At 42.7% G+C, this 20593-nt stretch overlaps 1 protein-coding gene across 1 annotated transcript; it reads left to right on the top strand.

The window, feature by feature from the left end:
* The first annotated feature begins 3872 nt into the window (after positions 1–3872).
* LOC132223927 (olfactory receptor 10G3) lies at positions 3873–4802 on the top strand. Its single transcript, XM_059678985.1, has one exon. The coding sequence runs from the start codon at positions 3873–3875 to the stop codon at positions 4800–4802; it is 930 nt and encodes a 309-aa protein (XP_059534968.1).
* Positions 4803–20593: the final 15791 nt, after the last annotated feature.

The following is a 20593-nucleotide window of genomic DNA, read 5'->3' as shown; positions in this document are numbered from 1 at the left end:
TGCTTATACTAGATGACCTTTTGTATTTGATATAAGATCACAGTGCAAAAATATATTGCATCACTACCTTCACAGTCCCTGTAAAATGAAAAAACTGCTAAGCCCCCAGGCCATGGTCTACTTTTTTAAGAAAATGTATCAGTGTGACAGTGAAAGGAGATGGGCCATTTCACAGATTAATGGGAACAAAATGTGTTTAAGTTTAGAACATGCACTTAACTCTGCTACATCTAGGTTTAGAAATAAGGCAGCAATTAGAATCTTTTTTTTTTTAATATTTTTTATTGATTTTTTACAGAGAGGAAGGGAGAGGGATAAAGCGTTAGAAACATCGATGAGAGAGAAACATCGATCAGCTGCCTCCTGCACACTCCTTGCTGGGGATGTGCCTGCAACCAAGGTACATGCCCTTGACCGGAATCGAACCTGGGACCCTTGAGTCCGCAGGCCGATGCTCTATCCACTGAGCCAAACCGGTTTGGGCAGCAATTAGAATCTTTGACAAAATGAACCATCAAATTCTTAAAATCCTTATTCTGATCATAGACAAAGCTATGGCTTCAGCACACTAACAATTAATGTTGTCAAAGAATTTTTAAAACTAACAATTTACAATCTGAAATAACCTGATTTACTAAATTATTTGGGCTTGTTTGTGGGAAGGAATGCTAAGTAAAATGTAGAAAGAATACTAGACTGGAAATCATAAATCCTAGTGGTAGTGCTACTCTAGCACTGTATAGCCATGGACTCCTCTGTCATTTAACTCCTCTAAGGATCATCACTATACAGGTGTAAAATGCCATCGTTATTTTGTGAGTTCGTACCATCCTAGTTCATTGAGGTTTCATCAGTGCCGTGTTTCTTTCTCTTTGTGTCATGTTCTTTCTCTCTCTCTCTCTCTCTCTCTCTCTCTCTCTCTCTCTCTCTCTCCCTTCCTACCTCCAATTTTATTATTGAAAGGAATTAAGGCATCTCAGAGCCACATCTGGGATATCAATGAATCACAGTAAGAAGAGGGGTGCTCACCCAAGTTTCATGCCTGGAGATCTATAATAATGGCAACAGCACAGGGAAGAAGGTAAAAGAAAATTGTCCTGTTAATATTTATAACTAAATTGGGAAGAAACTTGTTAGAGAAATAGATAGAAGAAACTTTAATTGCAACTGGAGTAAAATCACACCTAATAAAGACAGTATTACAAATAGGGCTATATGCCTTCCCCTCATCCTTCCCTTTAAGATGGTTCTAAAATTTAAGGGCCAGATTAGGAAATACTATTCTCTCAGGTTAAATAAAATGAGAATTGGCATATACAAACATGGAATCATTGTGTTGTGCATGTGAAACTAATATAATGTTATATATCAATTATACCTCAATATAAAAAATTAATTTTATAAACATTTTAAGTTCAGGTTCTATGAAGTAGCATGTTAACTTTGTAGATTTCTTTTTGGTAGAAAATTTATCTCCAAAGCCATACTTTCATTGCACTGTAACCAGGTTCATATTAATCTAGCAACCTTATGCCAATAGGCTTTTTTTTTAATGTCTATAAATACCCTATTCTTCAAATGCTCTTGGAAACTTTATATTCTAACTAGTTTTCTCATTCTCATGTTAATAAATCTTTTACATGTATTTAAAACACACACACACACACAGAGACGAATCAGCACACTACATGTGGACTGGATCTCCCTAGCTACAGGAAATTTCCCAAAAGTAGTCATTGTTCCTAGAGAGTAATTCAGAGAACAGAGAGAGTGTTCCCTAAAGCAAATAAGAAAACAGTACAAAAAATAAATAAGGAAAAGATAATTTAGGAACTCTAAAAAGTTGAGAAATGTGCTGAAAAGAAGAAAGCCTTTGGAAATAATAAAGGCAATCTAAAAGAGATACAGACTCAGAAAGAGAATAATTAGAGTAAAGCCTTGTGAACATATCCTCACTACTGCCCAGAAGAAAAAGATATTGTACCTGAAGGAAAGAGTGAAATACAAAGATACTTGTGATTTACCAGGTGTAATTCACTGAAACTATTGAAGCCTGAATTGTGTGCTCCATCAAATTCCCTTTGATCTGTTTCAAAACTCAGAAAAATACTTCTGGTTCCTAATTTGTTTTCCAGGGACCTCGATATTAATAAGTGGTTGCCCGGAGTAGTAGACATACCGTTTCAGTCATGGGAGTGAGCTCTCCCACTACAGATTAACAAATGGGTTGTTTGGTTTACAAGTCATTCTCTCAGGTATTTGAACAGTGTGAATTGATTTCCCAATGCCTGATTCTGTAGGGAGACCAAATCAAGCTTCTACCATAAACCTGCAGAGTTTAACATCTGACCTTTTCTGGTTTGCTCGACCAGAGCAGGCGCCTGACTTCTCCCTGTGACCATCCCTCTTTGCTTCCTCCTCTTCTCTCTTCCTTCTCCATGTTCCAAGACACAAATATTAGATACAAAGGAATCAAAATACATAGCATCAAGCACCAACCACAACTTCACTTATATGCTCACAGCTTCATGGCCATTATTTTCCTTTAATGATGAAGAACAGGGAGAGTAGACTTACACAGCATCAAGCACTGTCACACACAACCAGCCATTTAATCAAAGTTCCATTCTGTTCTGTCTACTACAAAGAAGGAAAGAGAATTTTTCATTGCCTTTCTGCATATTCCCCACTCCATATAAGCTTACATCCTGGCAGAGATAAGAATGAGGCAGTGGCCTCTGGAAGTTTCTGAACGGGCAGAATTCTAACAAAACAAATACAGTCAAACCTCAGTTCTCAAACTGAGAACTTCCATCGCAAACAGGTTCTCTAGACCAAGTTATTCAAGGGGAAAAGTGTCTGTTTGTCAAGAAAAAAACCCAACAACACTTAGTTCTCCAGCCAGCAACACTTTATGTTGATACCTCAGCATGACAAACAGCATCCCTAAGGCAACAAAGGAAAGCATGCTTTTGTTGCTGGCAAAGTCAATGATTAGGACGATTTTAAAACATAAAGAGGCCGTCAAGAGTGCTAATGTTGCCAAGGGTGTGAAAGTGCTCACAAAACATAAGTCACAGGCAATTGTAGAGGTAGAGAAAGTGTTGCTAATTTGGATGAATGAAAAGCAATTAGCTTGTGATAGCATTTCAAAGGCAATGATATGTGAAAAAGCAAAGATGCTGAAAGACATCCCTGGAACAGTGTTTAAAGTGACTCCTATAAGGCTAGTAAGGAGTGGTTTGATAAATTGAAGGAAAAAAGTGTTTATTTATAGATTAAACAGTACATTAGACATGTACTATATATCAGAAAAGTTAAAACAGGGAATCATTTGTGGGTCTGGAACAGAATAATTCAAATTTACATGATTTCTAATGGGGAAAAAATGATTCGGGTTTTGAACAAATCGCTTCTTGAACAGCCTTCCGGACTGTATTAAGTTCCAGAACTGAGGTTCTACTGAATCCTTTCCCACACGTGTCATTTCCAGTAAATCCTTAATCTTTGGCAAAAGTTCTCTAGGTACAAACTTCTAAGCACAAACATTTTCTATAAACGTCCAGAGAGTGAATATTTTAGGGTTTGCAGGACAAACACAATGACCACATTGCCATCCTAGCACTAAAGCAGCTGCAGATAATACATATGTAAATGAGCATGGCTGTGTTCCATTAAAACTTTCCTTACAAAACAGGCCAACCCCTGTCACAGAACACACTTTTCCCTACTTGTCATCTCTCCACATGAGAGAAACTTCTCTGCCACTGTCCCAATTTTTACAATCTCTTTCTCTAGTTCCTCCTCACTTTCCTCTTACCCCCATGCTAAGTCCTGTTTTGTCCATTCTGTAGGTAAGAATTCTCCAGAAGATGGAAAGAGTCAACAGCACATTGCTGACTGAGTTCATCCTGACAGGAATTCCCTATCCACTCAGGCTAAGGATGTTTCTTTTTGTGTTCTTTTTGCTGATCTACATCCTGACTCAGCTGGGGAACCTGCTTATTCTAATCACTGTCTGGGTAGATGTGCAACTCCACGCCCATCCCATGTACATCTTTCTTGGTGTTCTTTCCGTCGTTGACATGGCCATCTCCACCATCATTGTTCCCCGCTTCATGATGAACTTCACTTTAGTCATCACACCCATCTCATTTGGTGGCTGTGTCACTCAACTCTATTTCTATCACTTCCTGGGCAGCACCCAGTGCTTCCTCTACACCCTGATGGCCTACGACAGGTACCTGGCAATCTGCCGGCCCCTGCACTACCCTGTGCTCATGAATGCTAAGCTGAGTACATTACTTGTGGCTGGAGCTTGGGTGGCAGGATCCATCCATGGGGCTCTCCAGGCCATCCTAACCTTCCGTCTACCTTACTGTGGGCCTAATCAGGTAGAGTACTTCTTCTGTGACATCCCTGCAGTTTTGAGGCTGGCCTGTGCTGATACAACAGTCAACAAGCTGGTGACCCTTGTGGACATTGGGGTGGTGGTTGCCAGTTGCTTCTCCCTGATTCTCCTCTCCTACACACGGATCATTCAGGCCATCCTGAGAATCCGTACAGCTGATGGGCGGCGCCGGGCCTTTTCCACCTGTGGAGCCCATGTAACTGTGGTAACCGTGTACTATGTGCCTTGTGCCTTCATCTACCTGAGGCCTGAAGCCAACAGCCCCCTGGATGGGGCAGCTGCCCTGTTCCCCACAGCCATCACTCCTTTTGTCAACCCCATCATCTACACTCTGCGGAACCAAGAGGTGAAGCTGGCCTTGAAGAGAATGCTAGGAGGCTGTAGAACTTAGAGTCAGGTTTGAAAGTTTCTGTCCCCCACTGGGGAAACCTTCGCATTTACAATTTTTTCTAATGTTTAGATATCAGTGAGTTTTGCTGCTTCTTCTTGCTTTTTCTCTTTTATGTAGCCATATAATATCAATACATCAATATCAAACACAGTTTAAGGTAAAATACTACTTTCTAGCCCTAACCGGTTTGGCTCAGTGGATAGAACGTCGGCCTGTGGACTCAAGGGTCCCAGGTTGGATTCTGGTCAAGGGCATGTGCCTTGGTTGCCAGCACATCCCCAGTGGGGGGGGGGGGGTGCAGGAGGCAGCTGATCGATGTTTGTCTCTCACCGACGTTTCTCTCTATCCCTCTCCTTTCCTCTCTGTAAAAAATCAATAAAATATATTTTTTTAAAAAAATAAAATAAGCCCTAACCGATTTGGCTCAGTGGATGGAGCTTCGGCCTGGGGACTGAAGGGTCCCAGGTTCGATTCCGGTCAGGGGCATGTGCCTTGGTTGCGGGCACATCACCAGTGAGGGGTGTGCAGGAGGCAGCTGATCGATATTTCTCTCCCATAGATGTTTCTAACTCTCTGTCCCTCTCCCTTCCTCTCTGTAGAAAAATCAATAAAATTATTTTTAAAAATAAATAAATAAAATAAAATACTACTTTTTAGCATCCCTTAGAGTTAAAAAACCTCAGCTGCTCCAAAAATAGAGAGTGAGATTAAAGCCACTCAGAAAATAGCAAAATCTGGCACACTTAGACATCCAGAGAAATGGCTTAACAAAGAAATCCTATAGGCTTTTTAGTCTCTAGGCTGACATTGGTCAAGAGCTCGTAGAATAACCTATGCTTCCTCTTTTTTTTTCAAGTTTTTTTAAAATAAATTTTTATTGATTTCAGCTAGGAAAAGAGATGGAGAGAGAGAGAGAAACATCAATGATAAGAGAGAATCATTGATCAGCTGTCTCTTGCACGCCCCATATTAGGGATCGAGCCCACAACACTGGCCAGAGCAGAGAAATTGGGAACTTTTATTAGATTTATTTATTTATCATTCAGAATTCCTCTTCTATCATTTATCTGTTTATAATAGTTGTCTGTATTTTATTGAGTTGTTAATTTTTCCCTATCAATTCGTAAAATATTTTTGTATATTATAAAAAATCATCTGTTGATTATATGAATACAAATATTTTCTTCCAACTGTATCATTTACTTGTGTTTATTCTGTCTTTTTATTTAAAAAATTTTATTTTTGTGCACTAATCTTTTTTTTATGGATCCTGAGCTCTTGGCTTGCTTAAGAAGCTCACTCCCCACACCAAGATTTTCTCGTATCCTCAATTTTCTTGTAACATTTTTATTTTTGTTTTGTTCATTTCTATCTTTATTCCAGGCAAGACAAGGCGATTAGACAAGGCAAGCACTAAAAGATCCCAAAGGGAGCTGATGAAAGCGTATCTCCCCTCTGCCTCTGCCATTACTATGTCAGCACATTGTTAGGGGCTTCACTGTAGGGGACACAAAGCACTTCACTGTAGGGGACAGAGCAGGACCTCAGGGTGGGAATGGGTGGGTGGGGTGGGACAGAACCACAGTCACCCTTGATGAGGTGATGCGGAGGCTATTCCTCCAAGCAAATTGTGGAGACTATTTCCCCGCACAGGCCACCCTCACGTTCCTCCAGGAGCTAATGCCATGGTAGTAACAGTGTGTGTGTGGCAAGACCTCTGGGTAGAGATTACATTGAGTGACTTTGACGATGATGAGTTGACAGCTGTAAAAGTCAGGCTTCCACACATACCTCACAGTTGGACCCAACACCGGCCACCTGTGTCAGGGAACACATTTGCTCTTCTTGCAGCTCTTCTAGGTAGCCAGCCCTCAACCTTCATTATCACGTCACAATAACATTTGTACTTGCCAGAGACCTTTGCTTTGGGTCTGTCAACGTGAAGTTGTGGCCCTCAGAGAAGCCAGACTGGTCCTTTGGGAGAACCCACATCAGAAGCACATATTCTGTGTTAATGTAAGAACATATTCAAACTCAGAAAATTAAAAGTGGAACTGCCTTATAACTTAGCAATTCCATTTCTGGGAATATATCCAAAGAAACCTGAAACACTAATTTGAAAGAATATATGCACCCCTATGTTCATAGCAGTATTATTTACAACTATAGTCCCGGTGCACAAAATTCATGCATGGGTGGGTTCCCTAGGCCTGGCTGGCAATCAGGGCTGATCTGTGGGGCAACCACCAGGGCGATCGGGGGTCCCCGCTGGCACCCGCCTTGGCCAGCCTGGCACCGCCCACTCACCAGTCCCAGCCCTCGCTGCCACCACCAGTCGCCTCCCTCTGCAGGGTGACAGTCAGGGAGATGGGGGGGGGGCGGCCACTGGCACCCACCTTGGCTAGCCTTGGGCCTGTGGGCTGGGGGCAGCTCCCACCCCTGGTGGTCAGTGCGTGTCATAGCGACTGGTCGTTCCAATATTCAGTTGATTTGCATATTAGGCTTTTATTATATAGGCTAGTCAAGACTTAGAAGCAGCCCAAGTGCCCATCAGTGGATGAGTGGATAAAAAAGCTGTGGTACATTCACACAATGGAATACTACTCAGCCATAAAAAAAGGAGGAAATCTTACCTTTTACAGCAGCATGGATGGACCTGGAGAGTATTAAACTAAGTGAAATAAGCTGGTCAGAGGAAGACAAATACCATATGATTTCATTTATATGTGGAATTTCATGAATAAAATATACAAACAAAATGGAGACAGACTCATAGATACAGAAAACAGACTGATACCTGTCAGAGACGAGGAAAGTTGGGGGGCTAGGTGAAAAAGGTGAAGGAGTTAAAACAAAATCATAGACTCAGACAACAGTGTGGTGACTACAAGAGGGAAAGTAGGGTGGGTGGGGAAAGGTAGAATCGGGTTGTGGGGGCCCTGACCAGAGTATGCCGGATGTTAAAGGCCCATTTGCTATACGCATGCACAAAGGCAATGACTCAGCAGTATCAGTACACCCACTGCGCAGGTGCATTCTTATATAGCCCACCTGTTCCGTGTAACACCGATGCCACTAATTGGCAAGAAGCCTCTTTTGTTTGAGCTAGTATATAAGGTGCTACTGAACAGCCAGTGGCTGGCTGCTATGTTTGCAATAAAGCATATTCCATCTACCTGAGGCTACTCATGTCTTTTTCCAGTTCCCAGCATCCAAGGAGGTCCCGTCCCTAGCAGAGAAGCTCGGACCCAACAAGGGAAAAGGGCAGATAAATGGTGATGAAAGGAGACCTGACTTTGGATGCTGAACATACAGATAATATACAGATGATGTATTGTACACTTGAAATATCTATAATTTTATTAATCAGTGTTACCCTTCTAAATTCAATTAAAAAAATTAAGTTTTGAAGAAAAACAAACAAGTTTTAATAATTTCATTGACTTGGTCCTGGCCAGTGTGCCTCATTTGGTTAAGCATTGTCCCATGCACCAAAAGGTTGTCAGTTCAATTCCCAGTCAGGGCGCATGCCCGGGTTCCGGGCTTGATCCCAGGTGGGTGGCATGCAGGAGACAGCTGACTGATATTTTATTCTCACACTGATGTTTCGCTCTCTTTCCCTTTCCCTTTCTCTCTTTCTAAAATTAATAAAAACATAATTGGGGTTTTTTTGTTTCTTTTGCTATCCTCACCTGAGGATATTTTTCCATTGGTTTTGTTTTTTTATTTTTAGAGAGAGAATGGAAGTGAGGGGGAGGGACAGAGAGACAAACATCAATGTGAGAACCTACAACCGAGGTACGTGCCCTTGACTGGAATCAAACCTGGGACCTTTGAGTCTGCAGGCCGACGCTCTATCCATTGAGCTGAACCAGCTAGGGCAATAAAAACATTTTTTAAGACATATGTTTATTGATCCCAGAGAGAAAGGGAGAGGGAGAGAGATAGAAACATCAATGATGGGAGAGAATCATTGATCATCTGCCTCCTGCATGCCCCCTATTAGAAATTGAGCCCCCAACCCAAGCATGTGCTCTGACGGAGAATCAAACCATGACCTCTTGGTTCATAGGTCAACGTTCAACCAAAGAAGCCATGCTGACTGGGCAATAAAAACATATTTTTAAAATAATAAAAAACATTTTTATTGGCTTTTACAACTCCAGGATGAATTTTACTAAATATGCCCTGTTTCTAGAATTTTCAGCTTCAGAGTTGTGCTTATAACCTATAATTTTATAAGGCTGACATTTTTTACCTGTTTATAAATTCAGAATACAGAGTCAAACTTTCATGCAAGCTCCTTATTATATTTTGTTGTTAATAATCCTCATTCAATAATTTTTTTCCCATTGATTTTTAGAGAGTGAAAGGGAAGGAGGGAAGGAGGACAGAGAAGAGCAAAACACTGATGTGAGAGAGGCACACTGATTGGTTGCCTCCTGCATGTGCTCTAGGGAGCAAACCTGCAATCCAGGTAAATGCCTTTGACCGGGAATTGAATCAGCACACCTTCAGTGGGAGGGCCAACGCTCTAACCACTGATCCATAACAGCCAGGGCTCATGCACGCTCGTTATGATCAGTTAGCTCATAAGTAATCTCCACCAGAAAGAGTATTTTCATTTAACTCATTGTGATTTACTACATTTAATTTCCCTTTATAATGATTTTGTAATATAGATACATACTATGGCCATAGTAGAAATTAATCTCTTTTAGATCAAAGGCATCATATTCTTTCTTTTTTTATTAAACATTTGTTATACTTCTTGTTTCATATTTCTTGGATATCCTATTCTGGTTTTTTTCTCCCAGTCTTTTGTTTGCATTTTAGTTTTTGAGGTTTTTATTGCAATATCCTCAAGCTCAGAGGTTCTTTCTTCAGCTGCTTCCAGTCTACTAAAGGCCACCAAAGGCAGTCTTTATTTCTATCGTAGTATTTTTATGTCTAGCATTTCTTTTTGTTTTTTTCTTAGAATTTTCTTCTCTCTGCTTAAATCATCCATCTGTTCTTGTATGTTGTCTGCTTATCCACTAGAACTCTTAGCATGGTAATCATGGTTGTTTTAAATTCCTGGTCTGATCATTTCAACCTCACTGCCATAACTGAGTCTTATTTTGATGCTTGCTCTGTCTCTTCAAAGTGTTTTTCATTTTGTTTTGTTTGAGGGATTTATTTTTTCATTTTTTGTTTTGTTTTGCCTTTTAGTGTGTCTTCTACCTTTTTATTGATAATTTGGCATGATATGTTTGATAAAAGAACTACTGTAAGTACGCCTTTAGTAACAGGGTGGGGGAGGGAAAGCATTCTATGATTTTATAATTAGGTCTCAGTGTTTTACTCAGCCTGGACTGTATATGTGCTTCTCAGTCCCTCCTCCCGACCAGGGATGGCTAGAGGGGGCTGGAGTTGAGTATTTTCCTTCTCCCAGGTCAGTTAGATTCAGATAATACTCCAGCAGGTTAGGCTCTGATTAAATCATTTCCCCTGAAGGTAAAACTTGTAACAAAGAGAATGCTCTGGCGTATTTCAAAATGGTTTCATTTTTTTCTCCTCCTGCAAGCAAGAGGGGATTTTTCTCACTTTTCCAGACCAAGGTAGAGCTCCTGGAAATAAAACACAAAATCCTGGGAGCCCCCCCATGACTAGATCTCCTGGAGTTTTTCTCTCAGATTTGTCCACACTGAGCCTCCAGGTAATTGTCAATTATAGTTCAGGTTTCCCTTCTCCACTAGTTCAGAGGGTACTGTGTCAATGTGGATTCATCAATTATAGCAAATGCACAGTGGAAATGTTGATAATGGGGAGTCTTTAAGTGGAGACAGGGTTATATTGGAAATCTCTGCAATGCTCAATGTTACTGTAAATCTAAAACTGGTCTAAAAAGTAAAACATATTTTTTTAAAGACTTTGGAAAAGATCCAGAAAAGACCAAGAAACCTAAATAAAGGCTGGGGGAACAGAATTTCAGAAAAAAAGTTAAAAACGAGCAATTAGCAACATGTTGAGTATGGTGGGTTGGTTGTTTTTTCATCCTATTTATACACAAAATTAGGGGGAGACGAGGCAACTGCAATTTACAAGAATCACAGAAGAAAGTACTCAGCTCTGAAGATAATGTGGATCTTGTCTTATGCCTCCTGCCTGTGATAAGCCCCAGAATCCCATCATGGGCCCTTGGCCAGAACATGTAGTTATGAGAAGGGGATGGGGTTGACTACCAGCTTCCTAAGAGGAACCCTCTAGCCTAGTTGACAAGCTCTTTTACTGAGATGGTGGACCCCGAGAAAGAAAGTATCTACTAAGAAATACTCTTCGTGGTTAATCGGATCCAAATTTGAAAAGAAAACCTAGCAGCCATTGCTAAACAAAGCCTCTCATGCACATCATGCTTCAGGAAGAAGCCATGTTGAACTGCCTGCCTCCTGCACTGCCTGCCTGCCTGCCGGGGTCCAGGCCCAGTGGTCCAGGGGTTCCCAAAGGTGTGGACGGAGTCGGCGAAGAATGTTCTACATGGAGACAGCGTTCAGAACTCTCTAGCTCTCTTTAGTCTCGATGGATCTTTCTGTGCCTGGCTGAGGCCACAGAGAAAGATCCCGAGGCAAGCTGAGCCTTTATTTTATAGTCAGAGGTAAACAAGGTAGTGGTTACCAAAGTTACACTGTTCTTGTGAGTTTCACTTGTTTACACTGTTCTTGTGAGTTTCACTTGTTTTTGTTCTTGTTGCCCCTCCCTCAGCCCATTAGCTTCCCAGGTAAGATCTAGGGAGCATCATAAGGTCAAGCCTAATTATGCTAAGAGGACTGTGCCCTCTAAGCTGGGACTTGTTTGTGACTTTGCCAACAGGTCAGTCCAGGCTTAACCCTATATCGGCTCCCCACACCTGCTTACACTGTGTTCCTGCCATCTGAGCCAGCCCTTATATAAAGAGGTCCTGGAATCACATTTCAATCATTAAGCCTGAAACTTTCCCCATCCAATGGGCACTGTGCGGCTCTATCTTCTTTGCATCTTCACTGACCAGTGGATCCATTATGACCAATCAGGACGGTGCTATTTGAACCAAACTAAGAATTTTGAGTCCTCATTTGCTTATAAATGAACCAATCAGGGACCAGGGGCAGGGACTTCTCTCACTATAAGTATTATGAGCTTCTAAAACCAGGTGAAACTGTTAATACTGATCGCTACCGACAACAAATAATCAAATTTTAACCACGCTTTGATCATAAAATGACCAGAATGTGCCAGAAGACACGGCAAAGTAATTTTGCTTCATGATAACGCACCATCACACACTTCAAAACCAGTTAAAGACACATTAAAAGATCTTGCCTGGGAAGTATTAACCCACCCACCGTATTCACCAGACCTTGCCCCTTCAGATTACCACTTGTTCAGATCGATGGCACACGCACTTTCTGAGCAGCACTTCAAAATGTACGAAGAAGTGGAAAATTGGGTCTCTGAATGGTTTGCCTCAAAAGAAGAAAAGTTCTATTGGGACGGATCCACAAATTACCTGTAAGATGGGGGGAATGTGTAGCTAGCGATGGACATTACATTGAATAAAGCATTTTTGGTGTTTCTCTTGAAAAAAAAAAAAAAAAGGAATGTGCTTTCTCTAATCAGAACAGAATCATCATGGTTAACAGAGCATGATTAATATTTCTTATCATTGTAGCTGGTCCCCAATATTCAATTCTGCCCCTAACATTTTCAGGATCTAGGTCTCCACTGAATAATTGACTGGTCAGTGCCAGGGCAGGGGGTCATTACCCAATGCAGCTGGTCCTGAGGTCAGCCCTGAGGTCACTGGTCTGGTTTTGCTGCTTCTTTGGACCTGGAACTGAAATACAACTGAAGCCTAGATGTTAACTCTAGGGAGAAAGGTCAGGGAGTTCAAACAACATGACCAGTGATATACTAGGGGAGGAAAGGCCACCCTGGGGAGGAGGTCCCACCCTACAATTGTCCTTTGCTAGGCACCTGGGGCTTCCCACCTTGATGACCTTCTGTACCTGGCCCATCGTCTTCGCTCTGCTCGTGTCTGTCTAACTGCCTACCACACAAGGGCAGCAATACCATGCCTGCCACAGCCTGGCTTCTGTTCCTATGATGGGAGAGATAGAATGTTAGCACTTCAACTCTGGAATACATCAAAATGGCAGTGGAATAAGTCTTCTGGTTTCCCTTTGTAAGCTACCAAAGGCTGCCTCTAGAAGGGAAAGGAAGAGAAGAACATCATCCAGCTTCAGAATTATGCTGAGTTTGTGGTGACAGCAAGACATTCAGGTAGGAAATATTTACTATGAAGTTAGGAAATAGGAGACAACCTCATGTATCCATATTTGGATAGGATGCAAAACAAACAAAACAAAAAAAACCTGAGCCATCAACATAAAACAATATTTAAGTACTTTAAAAATATATGTGAGAAAAGACAAGTATTAAATACATCACAACTAAACACTTTCCTAGGAGTGGTTCCTGAATGTTACATCTTTCACCCTCTTTCTTCTGCAGCTACTTAATAGCCTGCATTGCAGGCTCTCACTCATTAATAGCTCTTCTTGGTGGTAATTTAGTATTACAACCACCAGGTGGAGATGTTACCCTGCTCTTCACTTACTATCAAAGAAAAGAGAGGTTAAGAAATTTGGAGGGGTGGAGGGGGTCAGGTTCTTTACTTCCACTAGTTACACAAGTAAATGCGTGCCTTCATACCCTAGAGCGAAAAGAATTTGGAGAGTGAGTCTGAAAGGTCAGGCCGTGGCTGCCTCTTCCTCTCATTGTTTTCTTAGTCCTTTGGTTTCCATGGGGATCTGTGTTTGAGTAGCAACTCTGAATCCATTTATTGCCCCTCAAGGCTTGGGGCTGAGCCCAGAGACTGGTTGTGAAAAACAGCAGGATTTGAAATAGGTGGAAAGAAGATTTATTTGGTAAATCTAGATAGCAAAAGATAGTAAGATCTCAGTAAAATATTTGTTGAATGAATGGATAGATGGATAAATGTTCCCTAAAATAGGATGGCCTTGACTCATCCTACTTAGTTCTAGCTTGCAATAAGACAAAGTAGAGACAAAGAAAATTGTTGTTGTTTTTCTGTCATCAAAATCATAAAAATGTGTCTTCATTAACAGATTGACTAACTCAAAGATTGATTAGGGTGTTTTGTTGTTGTTGTTCTGCTTAAATTAGAAGTTTTTCATATTTGCATTACTAATAGCCCTTGTTTTTAAGAGCATTTGCTTTTCTGTCCTTTGGAGCAGTTCACTCAGTATCCATTCACAGATTGCAGTCGATCTACATATGAACAGCTTTCTACCTGGAGATGGAATCAAGGCTTCCCTCTTAGTCCCTCCCCCTCCAGCCCCACCCTTCCGCCTCACTTTCTCTTCCATTACCTTGTTTAATTACCACTCTCTATAATTATCTAATTTATTTCCTTGCCTTTTTATTGCTTGTCACCTTCCACTGCCTTCCTTACAGTTTTTTATTCTAAATTTTAGAGTCTAGTGAACTTAAAAAATTGGTCAGGCACTAGGCCAAATGCCTTAACTGAGTTGTGCTAAAACTCTATCACAATCCTATGAAGTAGATACAATTAATCTCATTTTTATATGAGGAAATCTCTGTCAGAGAAGTTAAGCAAAATGACCAAAATTAAGCAGTCGATAAGTGGTGAAGACGATTTAAACCCCAAAACTCACATCCCAGAATCCACAGAGTCTTAAGAGTACAGACTGTTTTAAGATAAATGTATGAGAGCTTCAGTTGCACAATTCACAGCTGCATGATCCTCAGTAAATTACCTCTCTAAACCTCAACTTTCTAACTGGTAAAATGAGGATAATAATGTCTATCTCACAAGATTATTCTAAGAAAGAATGTAATTAAAGACCTCAGATGGCCGTCACAAAGAAGTGGCCCATAAAGATTACCTACTTACCTGTTTACCTTCTATATCAAATTAACGCTTCTTCATGAAGGATCTGGTTTTATTCTCTGTGCATTTATGACATCTAGTACAGTGCTTTATATATAGTAACTAACCATGGACACTTGTTTAATAGAGGAAGGGAGGGAGGGAGGGAGGGAGGGAGGGAGGGAGGGAAGGAAGGAGGGAGAGATTTACTGCCTCAGTCAAGTGGACAATCAGTCAAGTATTCCTTATTCCCATGAAACATTATGCATACCTTTATGGAATTTTCATATATATATATATACACTAGAGGCCCTGTGCACAAAAATTTGTGCACTCAGGGGTGAGGGTGAGGAGTAGGGCCAGACCCCTCAGCCCGACCTGCACCCTCTGTCATGTTCCGGGACCCCGGCCACTCCTGGCCTAGGCACAGGCCTACAGGCTTGGGGCAGCCTGGCTCCCGAGGCCCCATTTTACCAAGAGAACAAAGTCGGCGTTAGTTACAGCCCTCACAGAACCCAGTACACTGCATCTGTGCGTACAACTGCCTCGTTCATGTGCCTGCTTCGCTCTACTGAATTACTAACATCTTCAGGACATAGCTCTGTCTTATCCTGCTTCAACTTCAGTGCCTGGCCTGGTGCCATGGACCTGAGAGGGTTTGCTGAGTGAGTGAATAATGAGTGAGTGAATGAGTGAATGAATGAGCAAGTAAGTGAATGAGTAAGCAGTTAAGGGGAAGGGAACGTGTTGCCAAGGCAACATGGCAGAAGTTCCCGCCCCACTCCTGGCTCCCTGAAGCCCACACAGGAAAGTTCCTGCCCTGCTCCCAGAGGCCTGGTGCCCCTCTCCTGGCTGCATACTGAATTACTAACATCTTGAGGACATAGCTCTGTCTTATCCTGCTTCAACTTCAGTGCCTGGCCTGGTGCCATGGACCCGAGTGGGTTTGCTGAGTGAGTGAATAATGAGTGAGTGAATGAGTGAATGATGAACGAGTAAGTGAATGAGCAAGCAGCTGCCAGCGGGGATAGTTCGCACTCTGCTCTGAGCTGCCTGACGCAAACCCCCGGAAGTTCCCGCCCTGCTCCCAGCAGCCCCACTCCCCTCTCCGGGCTGCATAGTTCCTGCAGGGCAAAGGCTGCCTGGGTGTGCGTTTTGGCAAATCAGTGCATTAGCACCTGTCGGCTGGGGATCCCCCTGGAGGGCCCTTTGTGGGCGTGGCCAGTGGCAGATCCATGCTTTCAGCCCCGGATCCCGTTGGGAGGTCCGTTTGTGGGCCTGGCCAGTGGCTGATCACTGGGGTCCCGCTGCCAGCCCTGGGTCTGTTCCCATAGGGGCCGCCTGCCACCCGGGTTGCAAATAGCAGGCCCGGATGGCAGCGGGGCAGGCGGGATGGCGCTGTCCCGCCCTGCCTGCAGTATGCAAATTAGCCGCCATCTTTGTTGGCGGTTAACCGCCATCTTGGCTGGAGATTAATTTGCATATCGCCCTGATTAGCCAATGGGAAGGGTAGCGGTCGTATGCCAATTACCATCTTTCTCTTTTATTAGATAGGATATATATATATATATATATATATATATATATATATATATATATATATATATTTTCAACATTATCCCTCTTCTCAAGGAGAGGCAGAGTCTATGTCTTACCTTTATAACCCCAGCATCTCAGTTCCCTTATAATAAGCATGAATGTGATTTTTTAAAATATATTTTATTGATTTTCCACACAGAGGAAAGGAGAGGAATAGAGAGTTAGAAACATCAATGAGAGAGAAACATTGATCAGCTGCCTCCTTCACACCTCCTACTGGGGCTGTGCCCCCAACCAAGGTACATGCCCTTGACCGCAATCGAACCTGGGACCTTTCAGTCCGAAGGCCCACGCTCTATCCACTGAGCCAAACCAGTTAGGGCTGAATGTGACTTTTTTATGTTGAGAAATATATTTTTTTAATGTTACTTTCCTCCTAAATGCAGGTCCAGTGCATGAAATATGAGGTGCATCTGATAAATGTTTGTTGAGACTGTGACTAATTGGAAGATCTAGCTCGGTCCTAAAGTCCAAGGGAAGGAAAGGATTTCTCTGGCCTGGGCTTGGGTTTAAATCCTGAGGGATTCTGCCATCCAGAGATACAGAATCATGAACTTGTAAGCTGCTTTGGTTTTTGACTGGACTTATTTCTAGAGGTCACAAAGATCATCAGCAGGCCTGAGGGTTGTTGATGGATTGTAATATTTTATTAATTTAATTCAAATTAAGTTCCAATATGCATATTAAATTATAATTACATTAAAGTATTCAGAAGAAAGGGAGAGACAACAATGTAAAGAATGTAGTCAGTCCCACTCTGGCATTCCATTCAATGAGTATAGAGTGAGTCAGTTCTCTTGTCCCCTCTCTAATATTAGCATGAGTGTGATTCTTTATTAAGTGCATTTTTTTTCTACCTACCCCTTAATGCAGGCCAATTGCATCATCTGATAGTTAACCAAAGAAATTATCATATATTTCAATACAAGCACAAAACTGGTCTCTGGTACGTTCCTTCCTCAGGGATTTTCAACTCTGATTCTAGGTGACTTTTGTCCTGAGTAATGCCTTTGGAAACTGGCTACCATGAATTTATTATTGCAGGACCCTATGTAAAAGCACAGAGGTTAGGAGAAACTAAGATGGCGGCATAGATAAACACCGGGAAATTGCTGCCTCCCACAACAATTGAAAATTACATCAAAAACACAAAACGGACATCATCCAGAACTTCAGGAAGGCTGGCTGAGTGTAAATTCTACAACTAGAAGGAAAAAAAAGCACACTGAGAGCCAGAGGAGCTGCGGAGGTGGAGTGCAGAGGTACGGGGGCCCGCGCGTGCGCGGAAAGGGTCTGGCACCTGAGGACGCGGCTGTCTTTTTGAATCCCGGGGGAGACCCAAGCTCCTGACGGCTCTGAAATCCGGTTCCGGGAAGTCTCTGGAGACCCAGAACTCATACGGGGAGAAACTGGTCTGTCTGGCAGCGGGCGAGCTTGAGGGCGGCTTTCCCTCAGAGGTGCTTGCAGCCATTGCCAGGACACTGGGACTCGAGACTCCTTAGGGCGGGGCTGAGGCTCCGCCATAGCTGCTTGCTCTGCCCTTTGATTCCTTGAGACCCCACCCCGCCCAGGCTGTGGCAGAGGCTTTTGCATATGAATGCCCCGGCCATTTGCAACCTGTAATTACCTAACTGCAGCCGGGCCAGATAGACCCAGAGCTTCCAAGAGAAGGCCCAAGGCCCCACAGCGGCTTGCATTGCTACACAGCTGAGCAGCATCAGGGCACTTCCAAACTCCAAAAAAAAGGAAGGGGAATCTGCAGTTCTCTTCGTAGTTCCTGCTGTGTAACCTCAGGCAGAGGCTAAATTAGCACCTCCTTAGATCCAAGAGCCACTGTGCCCAGTGGTCAGAGGGGGACCATCCAGATCACAACTCCTCAGATCCATAAGGGACACACTCAGGGTGCAGTCTCAGTGAGCACCAAAGCCCCACTGAAGCTAGTCTTGCCCCAGAAGGGTGTCTCCAGCACAGAAGTTCTCCCACTGCAGACACAGCTGATTCTCACTGCCAATTGGCCTGGAGGTCAATTCCTCCCAGTGATCCTACAACAACCAAGGCATAGCTACAACAAGACTGTGCACAAAGCCCACAAGGGGGTGCACCAAGAGTGTCCACCTCAGGTAACTGGGGAGGCTGAGCCACTGGGCCCTACAGGACACGTAGCACACAAAGCCACTCTATCAACACAGGGAAGCAGCCAAAATGCGGAGACAAAGAAACAGGTCACAAATGGCAGAAACGGAGGAAAGCAAACGACTGGATATAGAGTTCGAGGCCACGTTTATAAGGTTTTTCAAGAATTTTATGGAAACCGCCGATAAATTTAATGAGTCCCTCAATAAGTATAGTGAGACCATGGAGGACATGAAAAAGGACCAACTAGAAATTAAGCATACACTGACTGAAATAAAGAATAATTTACAGACATCCAACAGCAGACAAGAGGATCCCAAGAATCAAGTCAAAGATTTGAAATACGAAGAAACAAAAAAGACCCAACCGAAAAAGAAAAAAGAAAAGAGATTCCAAAAATATGAAGATAGTGTAAGGAGTCTCTGGGACAACTTCAAGCGTACCAACATCAGAATTATAGGGGTACCAGAAGGAGAGAGAGGGCAAGATATTGAAAACCTTTTTGAAGAAATAATGACAGAAAACTTCCCCTACCCGGTGAAAGAAATGGACTTACAAGTCCAGGAAGCGCAGAGAACCCCAAACAAAAGGAATCCAAAGAGGACCTCACCAAGACACATCATAATTAAAATGCCAAGAGCAAAGATAAAGAGAGAATCTTAAAAGCAGCAAGAGAAAGACAGTCAGTTACCTACAAGGGAGTACCCATTCGACTGTCAGCTGATTTCTCAACAGAAACCATGCAGGCCAGAAGAGAGTGGCAAGAAATATTCAAAGAGATGAATAGCAAGAACCTGCAACCAAGATTACTTTATCCAGCAAAGCTATCATTCAGAATGGAAGGTCAGATAAAGAGCTTCACGGATAAGAAAAAGCTAAAGGAGTTCATCACCACCAAACCAGCATTATATGAAATGCTGAAAGGTGTTCTTTAAGAAGAGGAAGAAGAAAAAGGAACTCTTACCATTTGCCACAGCATGGATGGAACTGGAGAGCGGATAAATACCACAGGATCTCACTCATTTGTGGAATATAATGAACAACATAAACTGATGAACAAGGACTGATCCAGAGACGGAGAGGCATTGATTGGACTGTCGGGCCTTGGAGGGAAGGTAGGGGAGGGTGGGGGCAAGGGGGAAAGATCAACCAAAGGACTTTCATGCAGGCATATAGGCCTAACCAATGGACACGGACAACGGGGGGGTGAGGGCATGAGCGGGGGGGGGGGGGGGGGGGTAGAGGGTAACGTGGGGACAAGGACACATATGTAATATCTTAATCAATAAAAAATATATTAATAAAAAAAGAAAGAAAAAGCACAGAGGTTAAAGCTGGATGAGAAAGTCATCTGGTCTAACTTAATCATTGCAGATGGGGAAACAGGTCTGGAGAGGTAAAGACATTTCTTATGGTAATTTAACTAGGGAGTGGAAGAGTCTGACTGGAATCCAAGTCAATGACTTTTCCACTAAAAATGGAAATATGTGTCATATGAGGTCTACTTGTCAAGTGGACTTTCAATATAAGGTCGTGGAGGGGAAAAACTATGATTTTATACATATGTGCTTTTTATTTTGAAAATTATATATTTTAATGCTCTTAATTATTTTTTTATGTTAATCCTCACCCACTGATCTTTAGAGAGTGTGGAAGAGAAGGAGGGAGGAGAGAGAGAGGTATCAATGTGAGAGAGACACATCCATCAGTTGCCTCCCCAAGGCCCCCCCAACCAGAGCAGGGGATAGAACCCTCAACCCAGGTACACGCCCTTGACCTGGAATCAAACCCTCAACCCTTCAGTGTATGGGCCCATGCTTCAATGCTGTGCCACACTGGCCAGGGCTTAATGCTCTTATTTTTGAAAGGTCTTAAATTTAGAAGGGCTTTCATAGTGAATCTTCACACAATGGGCTTCTAGTCATATCTAATAGAAGAGAAACATGGTAATTGGCATACGACTGCTACCCTTCCCATTGGCTAATCAGCAAGATATGCAAATTAACTGCCAGCCAAGATGGCGGCCGGCAGCCAGGCAGCTTGAAACTAACATGAGGCTTGCTTGCTTCAGTGACGGAGGACTCCAACGTTCCCCGCCTGCCGCTGCCAGCCTCTGAGCTGCAACTCT

The sequence above is a fragment of the Myotis daubentonii genome, chromosome 1 (genome assembly GCF_963259705.1).
Source record: "Myotis daubentonii chromosome 1, mMyoDau2.1, whole genome shotgun sequence".
NCBI lineage: Eukaryota > Metazoa > Chordata > Mammalia > Chiroptera > Vespertilionidae > Myotis > Myotis daubentonii.
This window is presented reverse-complemented; position numbering and strand designations above follow the sequence as displayed.

Excerpts from the sequence above, each read along its gene's own strand:
- LOC132223927 (XM_059678985.1), top strand. The coding sequence starts at position 3,873 with ATGGAAAGAGTCAACAGCACATTGCTGACTGAGTTCATCCTGACAGGA.